Source organism: Mytilus edulis, chromosome 3 (genome assembly GCF_963676685.1).
Source record: "Mytilus edulis chromosome 3, xbMytEdul2.2, whole genome shotgun sequence".
NCBI lineage: Eukaryota > Metazoa > Mollusca > Bivalvia > Mytilida > Mytilidae > Mytilus > Mytilus edulis.
Genome location: NC_092346.1, coordinates 7406152 through 7419614, shown reverse-complemented (window position 1 = coordinate 7419614; position 13463 = coordinate 7406152). Strand labels below are relative to the sequence as shown.

Here is a 13463-nt window from a genome sequence, read left to right as displayed (position 1 = left end):
GACATTGACCTCTTTCACCTTGGATTATCAAGTACCAAAATAATCGTCAGACAATCCGCTTTCCGTTGATTGGTCATTCAGAAAGGGTTTCCTCTTGATGACGCGAATATCAGCCAATGAAAACGAATGCCGCTTTTAGATTCCGCTAAAAATAAGTACCACGTTTTCAAACAGTGCCGGAGACAACACATTTGGTACTCCACGTAAACTATTAATAGTTTATTTATTCTTTGGAGTATTTTTATCAAATCTTCACCAAAAGAAAGGTAAACATTACCTACAAATACATTTAAAAGGAATAATAATCAATTAAAATTAGAAATCACTTTTAAAAGGGATTAAAATTTGTATTTTTTTCTGTCAAAATGTCTATCGATTACCGATAAAGATCACGTGACTTGAAACCCCTACAGTAAGGGATGCTAGTGATCTGTGATCTATGTTTAAAATAATCTAGATCATCAAAGCTTAAGTTCTTAATAAATCAAGCATTTGTTTGCATCGTAATAACTATTTTTAGAAAATCACATGTTGTTTTATCACGGACAACAATTGATGACAGTATTGCACATGTTTAATGATTCACGTCAATTTGGTAATACAACATAAATTCATGAAAATATGCTATTTAAAATAGGATACATATTTTTTTTAAACCACACATTTGTGTTTTATCAAGGAAAACCCATTGACAAATTGATGTTAAATCGCTGTCGTTTATTTTCCTCGCATGTTTGGACTAAAGCAACATGAAGGGTTGTAATAGTACTCCTCCTTTAGTGATAGCTGGATTCATAATTACAGTGTTATCATTTGTTCTTCATTTGATAGGATATGTAACATCGTATTGGTTAGCATGGTTTGGGGAAAACGTAACTCATATTGGACTTTGGGAAAGGTGTGACCATTACAATAAATGTGTCAGTATGTCAGGTATTTTACAATAGATTATAACAAGAATCTCTCAAGAGCCTGAATTGCTCACCTGGTATTTTTTGCTTAAAATCTTTCCCCAATGATAATTTTGCTTTTCAATATATATTAATGAGTGTCTTAAAAATTCCATTTAGATGTTCTTTTAATCTGTCATATTTACTTCAAAAGCGAAAAAAAGCATTTTACACGGTATAAAAAATAAAATTGAGAATGGAAATGTTCAATTTTAGTCATAGTGGCTCTGTTTCTTGACGTACAAGGAAATAACATACACATTTTTTACTAGATATTCTGACACTCATTGAGCCTAAGTTTTGCTGATATTGTTTCAGCAGTTTTAAAGCAAGCAAACTAAATGAACAAATTCAGAAAAATTATCTTTAAAGAGCAGTAACTCCTTAAGGGGTCGATTGACAATTTTGGTCATACAAAACTTTTTTGTTGATCTTACTTTGCTGAACACTTTTGCTGTTTACAGTTTATCTTTATCATTAATAATATTCAAGATAACTAAAAACTTCAAAATTTCCTGAAAATTACCAATTTAGTGGCAGCAACCCAACAATGGGTAGTTAGATTTATCTGAAATTTCATGGCTGATAAAACTTGTTCTTATGAACAATTTTACGTCAGATCAGATTTGCTCTAGATGCTTAAGTGTTTGAGGTATAAGCCAAAAACTGCATTTTATCTTATATTCTATTTTCGCCATGGCGGCCATGTTATTTTTACGAAATAGAAAGTAAAACACAAACTTTATTCTAGATACCATAAGGATCATTCAGCTTAAGTTTGGTTGGAATTGGTTAAGTAGTTTCAGAGTAGAAGATTTTTTTGAGTCAGAAAACATGATAAACAAATTGTGAAAAATTGTCCTAAAATGCAATAACTGCTTAAAGGGTCAATTGACAATTTTGCTAATATCAACTTATTTGTAGATCTTACTTTGCTGATCATTTTTGCTGTTTACAGTTTATTTTTATCATTTAGAATAATTATCTTTATCATTAATAATATTCAAGATAACCAAATACTGCAAAATTTACCTTATTAACAATTTTACCTACATCAGATTTGCTCTAAATGCTTTAATTAGTGTTTGAGATATAAGCCAAAAACTGCATTTTACCCGTCAGTTTAGTCTTACCTTATATTCTATTTAAGCCATGGCGGCCATGATTTTTTACGAGACAGAAAATAAAACACAAACTTTATTCTAGATACCCTAAGGATTATTCAGCTTATGTTTGGTTGGATTGGTTTACAGGAGAAGATTTTATTAAGTTAAAAAAAAACATGATAAACAAAATGTGAAAAATTGTACTTCAAATGCAATAACACCTCAAGGGGTCAATTGACAATTTTGGTCATATCACCTTTTTTGTAGATCTTACTTTGATGATAATTTTTGCTGTTTATTGTTATCATAAATAATATTCAAAATTTCCTTAAAATTACAAATTTAGTAACAGCAACCAAAGAATGGGTTATCAGATTCATTTTTTGCTCTAAAGACTTTGGTTTATTTTAGATATAAGTCAAAAGGCATCTACCCCTAAGTTCTATTTAAGCCATGGTGGCCAGTTTGTATTGACAAAACAGAAAATAAAACATGAACTTTATTCTAGATTCAGCTTAACTTGGTAGGAATTGGTCAGAAGTTTGAGAGAAAATGTTTGAAATATACACATGGAAAAACGTATTGCAACACCTTGATTTTTTATAAATTGAAAAATCAGCCTCTTATTTTGGATGGAATATGATAAAATATTTGTAACATAATATTGGCAGATCGTTTATGATAACATTGGCATTTAAACAAACAAAAAATGTATGGAAAAAAAAAGTTTTTTCGAGCCACAATTTTAATAATAAAATGAAGTGTTTTTTGTACAAAAAAAATGCATTTTACAACTTTTACTGTAGTCGACCTTTACAATGTCAGACATTTCAAAATTAATCTTAAGATTATTTGTTCACATCATGGTTGATCTTTATACGCCAAAGAATTAGTACTTTGTGGACATCCTCCATTCAAACGGATAACCGCCTCTTAACGTCTTCTGATTCCTGCCATAAATCGACTAAATTGTTGCTAAGGTAGCAGCAACCATTTATGATGAAGGCATTGTTTATTTCATGACGTGTTTGAACTGGGGTGTCCTTTCGTGCACTTTACGCCCAATAGTGTCCCATAAATGCTCGATATGGTTCAAATCCGGGCTATGATCGGGCCAAGGAAGATGAACCTAATTCTATTTTAACAATGGATCTTCCTTCACGATGCTAATTTCCAACTTTGACGAGCTTTGCACTACATTTGATACGGGCAACTGTGTGTCTCTTCGTAGGCAAAGGTCCCCGAAATGGTCTTATCGCACGATAACCAGTAGCGATGAGTCGATCGCGAACAGTTCTTGTTTAAAGGCTCCTGTATGGCCACCACTCTCTTTTTATGGTTGTATTGTATGCAATAGATTCCCTTCTGACCAACCTTCATTATGCTTGATTTTCCCTAGCAGATTGTATAGGAGGTCTTCTCGATCTCGGAAGGTCTTTAACATCGTTTTTTGCTTGATTTTTATTCTCAAAACGACTTATAGTGGAATGGTGATGACCAACAATACGTGCAATTGGTACAGCGACATACCTGCTTTTCCCATGCTGATAATCTGCCATCTTGCTGCAGTTAAGAGTTGTTGAGGACCCATTACAAGGTGTCAATCACATAACTTTATAAACTTGGTTATTTAAAGTGTTGAAAACAATGAGGATAAAAACATCTGTTTTGTTGTTTACGGGTACAGTAGCTGCATGTGCAGATAAGAACTTATCGAGTCGATATTTATTGTTTTTTAATTTCAATTTCAATTTGGTGTTGCAATACTTTTTTCCATGTGTATAGTTTACACCAGACGGGCACCAAGTGATTGCGAAAGCTCGCCGTTTCGAAGGAACGTTGAGCTACAAATACAGATCCTTTGTCAAATTTAACTTACAACGATTAGATAACACCTCGGTCTACTTTCTGTTTATGTAATATTTCAGGATTTGACACATGATCTGTTTATTTTTATCAAGTTAAGTAATCTTGTTTTTTGCGACAAAAGCTGGTTCTTATTTAATCTTTTTAATTGCTAGAGGTGCTCAACGCTTTATGTAAACATCTTTTACAATGACGCATACATCATTTGTATTTTAGAAACCCGCCACGAAGGTATAAAATATATAAATATAATGAATAAACAAAGTTAATTGCATATATTTTTAAACCTTTTAATACATTAATAATGACTGTTTAGTGTCTTCAAATATCAGCTGTATTTGTACGAGGCTAAGAAACAGGTGTAATGCGAGCTATAGCGGGCTATGGTCGATGCCACTCCTGGTGGAGATTTATTTCCCCGAGGGTATCACCAGCCCAGTAGTCAGCACTTCTATGTTGACTTGAGTTTTCATTGATATGTTCATAATGATAAATTAACTGTTATTCTAATATGACGTGCTTCTTTCGCTTTGTGAACAAAACCATGCTCTAAATCCAATAAAAGTTGTTTGCACATGCGTATATTGACTACTGCAGAATAATGAATTTTATTAAATTGGCATGCATTTGTTAGTCTTGTATGATTTTTAATTTTAGTTTTCTTGTGTATTATTCGGAGTTTAGTATGACGTCCATTATCACTGAACTAGTATACATATGTTTAAGGGGCCAGCTGAAGGACGCCTCCGGGTGCGGGAGTTTCTCGCTACATTGAAGACCCATTGGTGGCCTTCGGCTGTTGTCTGCTCTATGGTCGGATTGTTGTCGCTTTAACACATTCCCCATTTCCTTTCTCAATTTTATTTAATATATTTCATTAACTTAAAACACTTTTATACTTTTAAATGATGCACATGTTGTTACTTATTCATTCATTATGATTGTAATGTGTTGCATTCCGAAATTGACATGTTTGACCTAGATACGAGATCCGTTCATTTTGGCTTTTCAAACTCCTCCCTCTGAAAAATCACAGTGCCAGTCGTTTGCTTCTTTACAAACAAACATTGGAGGTTCATGGAATAGCCTACACAAACGATCTACACTTATACACATCGGACATAGAAATTACCTAATTGTCCTAATCAGAATCAAAATAATTGATGCAAACTATAATTTATTGTAGTTTTAACTATCGCTCGGGCAAAAATAATCACGAATATAATGCCTACCCATGTTAAAACTACAATAAATAAAATAGAGAATGGAAATGGGGAATATGCCAAAGAGACAACAACCCGACCATAGAAAAAAACAACAGCAGAAGGTCACCAACAGGTCTTCAATGTAGCGAGAAATTCCCGCACCCGGAGTATAGCTTGCATCAATTATTTCTTACACAAAACTTTGAATTTTTGAAATACTAAGGCTTTTCTACCTCAAGAATAGATTACCTTAGCTGTATTTGGCAAAACTTTCAGGAATTTTTGGTCCTTAATGCTCCCAACTTCGTACTTTATTTGGACTTTTAAACATTTTTTGATTCGAGCGTCACTGATGAGTCTTTTGTAGATGAAACGTGCGTCTGGCGTTAGTGTAAAATTTTAGTCCTTGTATCTATGATGAGTTTATTTACTTCTGTATCGAGCCGATTACGAAGTAGATACATCATTTTGTTATAGAATTTTGCGGAGAATAAAAAGAATGTTTACAAATAATACGTTGTATTCTATTAAAAGTATTTTTTCTAAGCAAAATGCCGAAATACATTTAAAGTATGGCAGTGCCGTGTAAAAATTCTTGTTAACTAAACAAAAACAAAAAATTCAGTCTCATTGTAATATATTAATTACAATTAATTCCAAACTTAGTACGTCCGTAAATAAAGGTAAAATATGTCCGATCAACCTATTTTTAGACATCAAAAGTTAATACGATAGTTTTAATGACATTTTCATCTACGTCACACAATATTGTTAGGCACTATAGCACTGGTTATTGTAATACTTAAAACTGATTTATCTCAGATATTTATGGTGGCCGGTTAAATAAAGGCAACAGTAGTATACCGCTGTTCAAACTCATAAATCCATGGACAAAAAACAAAATCGGGGTAACAAACTAGAACTGAGGGAAACGCACCAAACATAAGAGGTGAACAACGACACAACACTACAATGTACCACACACAGACACGGACCAAGCATCAGACAAAATCCCACGAGAATAACAAATATAACATCACGTTAAGGCCATTTCGCGTTTTCGTCTTTCATATTCTATAGGGCGAAAACGCGAAGTCGAGCTTTAAGTTTTCGACTTCGCGATTTCGCCTTTTTACGATATACATGTTATTATAACATAATATTGTAAACATAATTGGAGACAAAACTACATAGTATAAGTCATTCAAATGATTGTCATATAAATTTCATATATGTGACGTATTTTAAATATTTTTATCAATTATACAATTTTTTTACATTCTTTGTTGACAATTACTGAACAAATTTAAAAACAGATGTTATTTTATAAAATGCCTTTGAATATACAATTTGCTGGAAGTTATAGTTTGGACATTTTAAAATAAATTAAATTAATCATTATTATCGCCATGGTTACTTAAAATGCATAATCTTTCATTTGATGCTCTTGTTGTGAATCTAAAAAATTTAATATTTAAATTAGCTTGTGTGAAAAAAAGTTTAAAATTTAATACATTGTAGAGATAAGACTTTTGTCAACTAAAACTTGGGACGGTTTCGCGAAGCTATCATAAGACCTGTTATAAGAAACTTGAATATCTTATGACATGTCTTATGATCCTCTTAGGACTATCCAAGACCTCGCCTCAAAACTGTCGTAGGTTGATCTTAGCAAAGATATCCTAAACCTGTCGCATGGTCTTTTAATTTAAACAAAAAGTAACCTGGATTTATGGAAAATTCATGTAAATGTAGAATGTGTTTCCCATATATTACTAAACGCATTGATTAATATTTCAAATTTTCAAAGATGGAAATTTGTTCATCTACAGGAGACACCAAGGGATAAGGGATATACTGTTGAATGCGGTAGACAATAACAACAATCCTCTCCGTGTCAGAACCAAATTAACAAAACAAATAGAGAAACTAAATCTGGTCAATTAACAAATATATTTTAAAATGTCAAAAATATGATTTCAAGCAAATTGTATACTCAAAGGCATTTTATACAAATGCATCTGTTTTTAAATTTGTTCAATAATAATAATAATAATAATAATAATAATATTAAATAATAATACCTTTATTTTATAAAGGTAACTCATTTGGATTAAACCAATTTTAAATAAGGCAGCAACCATTTGATTTTCTGGGGGCTATGGATTTTTTTGGAAAAAAAAGTTTGTTTCCAGTTTTTGGAGAAAAAAAATTTGTTTTTGACCCTGAGAAAAAAATTGTTTGTTTCACCCTCAGCTGCCACTATATGTAATGCTAAAATTGAAAGAAAAAATTGTTTTCGACTTGTCGCCAAAAAAATAGATTGTCTTTCGCCGAAGGCAAAAAAAAAGTTCGTCCAGAAAAAAATTCCATAGCTCCCCCAAGAAAATCAAATGGTTGCTGCCTAAGGCTCTCTAAATACAATATCAACTACATGACTAAAACATAAATAATCTACTAGTTTACACATGTAAACAATAGATGTATATAAACAAAATATTATTACAACAAAAACCGCCTATAGTTTACATTGCGGCTTAACTTATAAATTTGACACTTTAAAAAAAAGATAATGCGTAAACAAATACAGAGTTGTATAAGTCTAGTTTCTCGTACTCTGGACCAAAAGTGTGAAATGCTCTTCCTAATAGACCACTTTCGAGTTCATCCGTCACCGGAAAAAACTCGTCAATTATACGCGCCTTTATGACGTCATTTACCAGATAGAGGGGGTCGCCTGTATCCCTGCACTATTTACGTTCATCAAGCGTCTTAGTGATCGTCATTGTGAAGGATAAACTAGAAATAATGGTTGTTCTGTAGGTACTTAATGACAATTCCCTTATGACAGCAATGCTGATTGTCAATTTTGAGAATTCAATTTGCCGAATAATTCGTACAATATAGAATTATAGTTTTCCAACCACTCGCTCAACATTGGAATGGAAGTGACGACGCCCCTAAACGCACAAATGACGTTCACTAAAACCATACTTTTTGACGGAAATGCATCGAACTCGAAAGTTGTCTATTCAATCAAAAAATCAAATACAGTATCACAATTTAAACATAAATACAGATATATGTACTTTTAACATTACCATCATATTTGTACTGTAACGCCATATCATAATTGTTTATTGTATTTGAAATTGTATATAATCTTTATTTATCATTATAATTGATGCATTGTTTAATTTTAATGTAGTTATTATTGTATTAAGAGAGCCTTATTGAAAATTGGTGTAATCCAAATGAGTTACTCTCTCTAAATAAGATATTATTATTATTATTATTAAACAAAGAATGTAAAAGAATTGTCTAATTTATGAAATATTTAAAGTAAACCACAGATATGAAATTTATATGACAATCATTTGAATGACTTATACTTTGTAGTCTTGTCTCCAATTACATTTAAAATGTTATATTACAATAACATGTATATCGTAAAAACGCGAAAAGGCGAAATCGTGAAAACGCGAAGTCGAAAACGCGACTTCGCGCTTTCGCGTTTTCGCCCTATAGAATATGAAAGGGTAAAACGCGAAATGGCCTTAACCAGCCACAATAGATATTAAAATACCTTATGTTTTTTAGCCATTCGAGATCATTCTGTCACGTTAACAGCTACTCAAATCCTGGAAAGTTTAGCTTTGGTTGCTTACGTTGCCGCTGTTGTGTGTGCAACACTACATTCATTTGTTGTGAAACAAAGATCACTGTTCATAGTTGGAGCTACTACAAACTGCGTTGCAGGTATTTTAATCAAAATATAATTTGCTATTGTTATTTACCGGTCAATTGCAAAAAACAATTGTTTTACATTTTTGATTTCGGGGCTTTTTATAGCAGACTATGATGTGTAGGCTTTGCTCATTGGTGAAGGTCGTACGTTGACCTATATCTGTTAATTTCTGTGTCATCTGGTCTCTCGTGCAGATGGCACGGTAGTATATGCATTGTTGAATTAAGGTTGCTCTTTTGTGTATCCTACCTATGTTTCTGAACAGTGTGATTGAACAAAAAATACAGTATCAACTTAACATACTTTCCCAAACTGAGGGATGATCAGGTGTAGAAAAATATAAATAACTTTACATACAGGTAAAAATGATTTTTTTTTATATGCTAGCAAATTCCACTTATTCAATTGATATGACCAATTCACTCGTTAAATAGTGTATTTACTTATTATTGTAACTCTCAATTTTTTGTTACGCTTTCAATACCTAAACATATTACTTTTTCTTTACAGGAAGTTTAGGTTTGATTGGATGCATCCTCTTCTGCACTATTAGAACCGTTGCTTTAGATCACCTAAATTTCTCGTTTGCATTCTGTGTTGTAGCTGGTATCGGAGCAATTATTTCTGGGGTGCTCTTTATCCGTGCATGGAAACCTGGCGACTTGTCTCTTTACGAGCAATTTAGTTTGAAGACACCTTGAACTATCTGTCAACTGAAATAAAGAGGGTCATATGTATTTAAATTTAGGATGACTTGAGGCGAAACATTCTGTTGTCCGCAGTATGATTTGCATAGATACTCCATTATACAATATATATATATATATATTTGAGTTTATTAATCTATATTAATGCTATAAAAAAATAATCCCTAGGTAATGGTATGAAAAAACAACTATTCTGGAAATAAAAGTGATGCTAAGAAATTTATGTTTAGAAATCCAAAATTATTGAGATTAACCCAATATTTTATATCTTTAGTTTTCTAAGTAGCCTTATCAAGACTATTGGTTTTGTCTTTTTGTCGTTTTTTTTTTAATCTGATGTTAACGTTATTCAGTTTTTCTTTGTCTCTTTCTTTAATTTATATTTGAAACTTATGACGTGACGATATTGTGTTATTGTTCTATGATAATTTTTGTATTCTAATCTTTCAAATTTGCTAATGCTTTGCCTTTATACCCTGTTGTGGCTCTCTTTTTTTTTAGAAAAAAATACACAATTAACATATAGACAAGCGTCAAGAAAGAAATTTAACTTCTAATTAACCTTCTGCAGAGGATAACCTAAATAACTATAGACTACATTATTTTCATACTTTGAACGACATTATTGTATAACTCTACCTGTGTTTAAAACAAAACTTTACGACAAAAGAGATGATTTCAGCTTTCCATTTGTGAACTTTCCATTTCTAAGTAGCAACATCCCAGCAGCACCTACATACGGGGTATATATCTCCCAATTGATACGATATTCCCTTGCTTGCATTTCCTATCATGATTTTCTTGATAGAGGGTTGCTGCTCACAAGGAAGCTATTAAACCAAGAGTTTCAAATGGTGAAGTTGAAATCATCCCTTCGTAAATTTTACGGATGCCATCACGAGTTGGTTGACCGTTATGGAATAACCGTTTCACAAATGATATCGGATATATTCCTTACTTGTAGATGCTTGTCTTTCATTTTGATAATGTGCTTTGATTATATGCCTTTTGGTGTTACTTCGAAAACTTGTGTGTTGCTCGTTTTTTTATTTTTGCTACGTGCTTTGTCTATATGCCTTTTTATGTTTCTTCGTTACATACATGACGTGGCTCCGTACTTATATTTCCCGTCATTGTGTTATTGTACTATGGTAAACTTGTGTATTCTTGTCTCTATTTTTTACAAATATGCTTGATCTGTATGCCATTTTGTGTTTCTTTGTTACATGTTTGTATGTTTTCTATTAGTGATTAGAATTATAGCATAATGTTGACTGCTGTATATTTTTGACATTTTTACCTGTTATGTCTGTTTGTTTTGTTTCCGCATCGTTGTCAATATAATGGAGTTTGATACGACTGTCACATAAGTGAGAGGTTCAGCTAGTTTTACAACAATGTTCAATTCACCTTTTTCTACATAAGAAAATGCCTGTTCCAGTTCAGAAATATGGCAGTTGTTATCCATTCGTTTGATGTGTTTTAGCTTTTGATTTTGCCATTTGATTAGCGACTTTCCGTTTTAAGTTTTCCTCGGAGTTTAGTATTTTTGAGAGTTTACTTTTTAACAGAAACAAAACCATTTGATAAAAACAATATTACACGTTTAAAAGTTGAGATAAATTTATTTACAAATTATCTCAAAGGGACTTTAAAACTCATTTGTCGAGATAAACTGAGATCATCGTGGCATAATAAATAACTCCACAAAAACATCAGATAAAGGTTAACTGATTAACACAAACCCCACCAAAAATGTATAAAATGACCGATGGTTGTTTAGTCGGATGTTAAATGGTGTTTCTAGAAACACCATTTAACATCCGACTAAATAACCATCTTAAAAACAGAAACACCATTTAACATCCGACTAAATAACCATCGGTCATTGTATACAAAAGAAAGGAACTGCCCAATTACAAGACACCTTTTAAGAGCAGGACATGATTTGGAAAACGTCACATTTCAAATCATTGAGAAAAATGAAAATTGGGATACACAAGGAAGACAAAAAAGAGAGAGATTTTGGATGCCCCAGTTACGAACTCTTGAATCTGATGGACTCAATGAGAGAGACGAAAAAAGATTTAAAAGCAAATCAAAACCATAATTATCTTGAAATCATAGAAAATAATTTATAGAAATTCATACAATTAATAGAACATCTGTCAAGGTGTTAAACTTTTATTCCAACTTCATGTAGTTGTAGCTACAAACATATTTTATGCAACATCAATCAATATGTTACACTTTTTCTCAACTCTTGTATCTAATTTGTTTAGCGAAATATTGCGTATTTCTACTTAAAATCTAATAGAACTTTTAATGTATTAATTAGCGTGTTTAAGTTATATTCTTAGACATTTATATAATTTTAATTCAGTAACTGTATCAGTTTATTTTCACAAACTGATCCACGCTTAAATAGATTGAATGTTGATTGTTGCTATTTTCAGACATTATATATATATATATATACACATATAAATAAAATTAAATTTCAAAATGCTCTTAAAGTCCTTTAATTCTCTACATTTTTCTCCAACCGGTTTCACATCTTTGTGATAATCTATGGATGAATGTAACAAACGGTAACGTAACGTCACGATAATAAGTCTGTAACAATGCATTAAAGGGACGTAACCCTTACAAAATTGACGTCTTAACTGTTTAGGCTTGGTTTGTACTTTTGTATTAACATATTTTCTTTATCAATTCTCATTTCTTCGGTGAATTGGTCGTCACATTGGTAAAATGGGAAACATAGTATTTGGGTGATTTGTTGCTAGCGCTTAAATCCAGGTGTTCACTTACGTTAATCATCCTTATTTCTTTATGTCGGATTTGTTGACGGTGAACAGTAAATCTTTTCCGTAAAGTGTTTCTTGTTTGTCCAATATAATCTTTTTTACACCCATTACATTTCATGACATAAATTAAATTGCTCGATGCACACGTAAACGAGTTTTTAATAGTGAAAATCTCTCCTGATTTAAATTCATATGACTGTCCTTCCATGATATTTTGAAAAATACCGCAATTTGAACGTCCGCATTTTTTTTTACAGAAGGAATTGTATCATCTTTGCTTACTTTCGCGCTGGTGAGTAATTTCTTCAAGGATTTTGACTGTCTTTTACTCTTAATAATTTTCTGTGTAGCAAGGGCTCTTTTCATTCTTTGATCTTTCATTAAAGTTGGTACATTTTGATATATTATGGTATACGCCTCTGTATTTCTTGGGTTATACGATGAGACGTATGGTAAAATTTGATTCGTATCAATTACTGTGTTTTTCGGTCTTCTTAGTTCTTGAATATTTATAGCTTTTGCACATTTTATTCCATTATTAATCAAAGTTTTTGGATATTGTCTCTCTAATAGTATCTCGTTAAGTTCTTCGAGTCTTATTTCTCAATTCAATACTGGAGACAATAGTACATATTCTTCTCGCCAAAATGAACGGTATGTTTGTTCTTGTGTGTTTTGGGTGACAAGAATTGAAAAGTAAGTATTGTTTAGAGTCTGTCGGTTTAAAGTAAATATCGGTTTCAATTTCTGTATTTTTTTTTTTATTATCAAGATATCTAGAAATGGTAATTGTTTATCGCTAAATTCCATAGTGAAGTGAATACTTTTGTTGATATCATTGATTAAATTTCTAAATTCATTTAATTTTTCTAAACTAGAAGTCCACAATATAAAACAGTCATCTAAGTAACGTTTCCAATTATCTAAAATATATTTATGGAATTGGGAACCGAACTGTAATTTTGATCGTTCGTACATTTGAGTTTCCAAATACGCCATTACTAAATTTGCATAGGTTGGGGCAACTTTTGTTACCATGGCTATACCAGATATCTGTCTGTAAGATTCCCC

General features: G+C 31.8%; 1 protein-coding gene across 1 annotated transcript; it reads left to right on the top strand.

Annotated features, from left to right (window-relative positions):
- Positions 1–627: 627 nt before the first annotated feature.
- On the top strand, positions 628–9801 carry LOC139515698 (uncharacterized). Its single transcript, XM_071305353.1, has 3 exons — positions 628–933; positions 8728–8886; positions 9386–9801. Exons 1-3 carry the CDS (start codon positions 750–752, stop codon positions 9574–9576), a joined length of 534 nt encoding a protein of 177 aa, XP_071161454.1. The 5' UTR covers positions 628–749; the 3' UTR covers positions 9577–9801.
- Positions 9802–13463: the final 3662 nt, after the last annotated feature.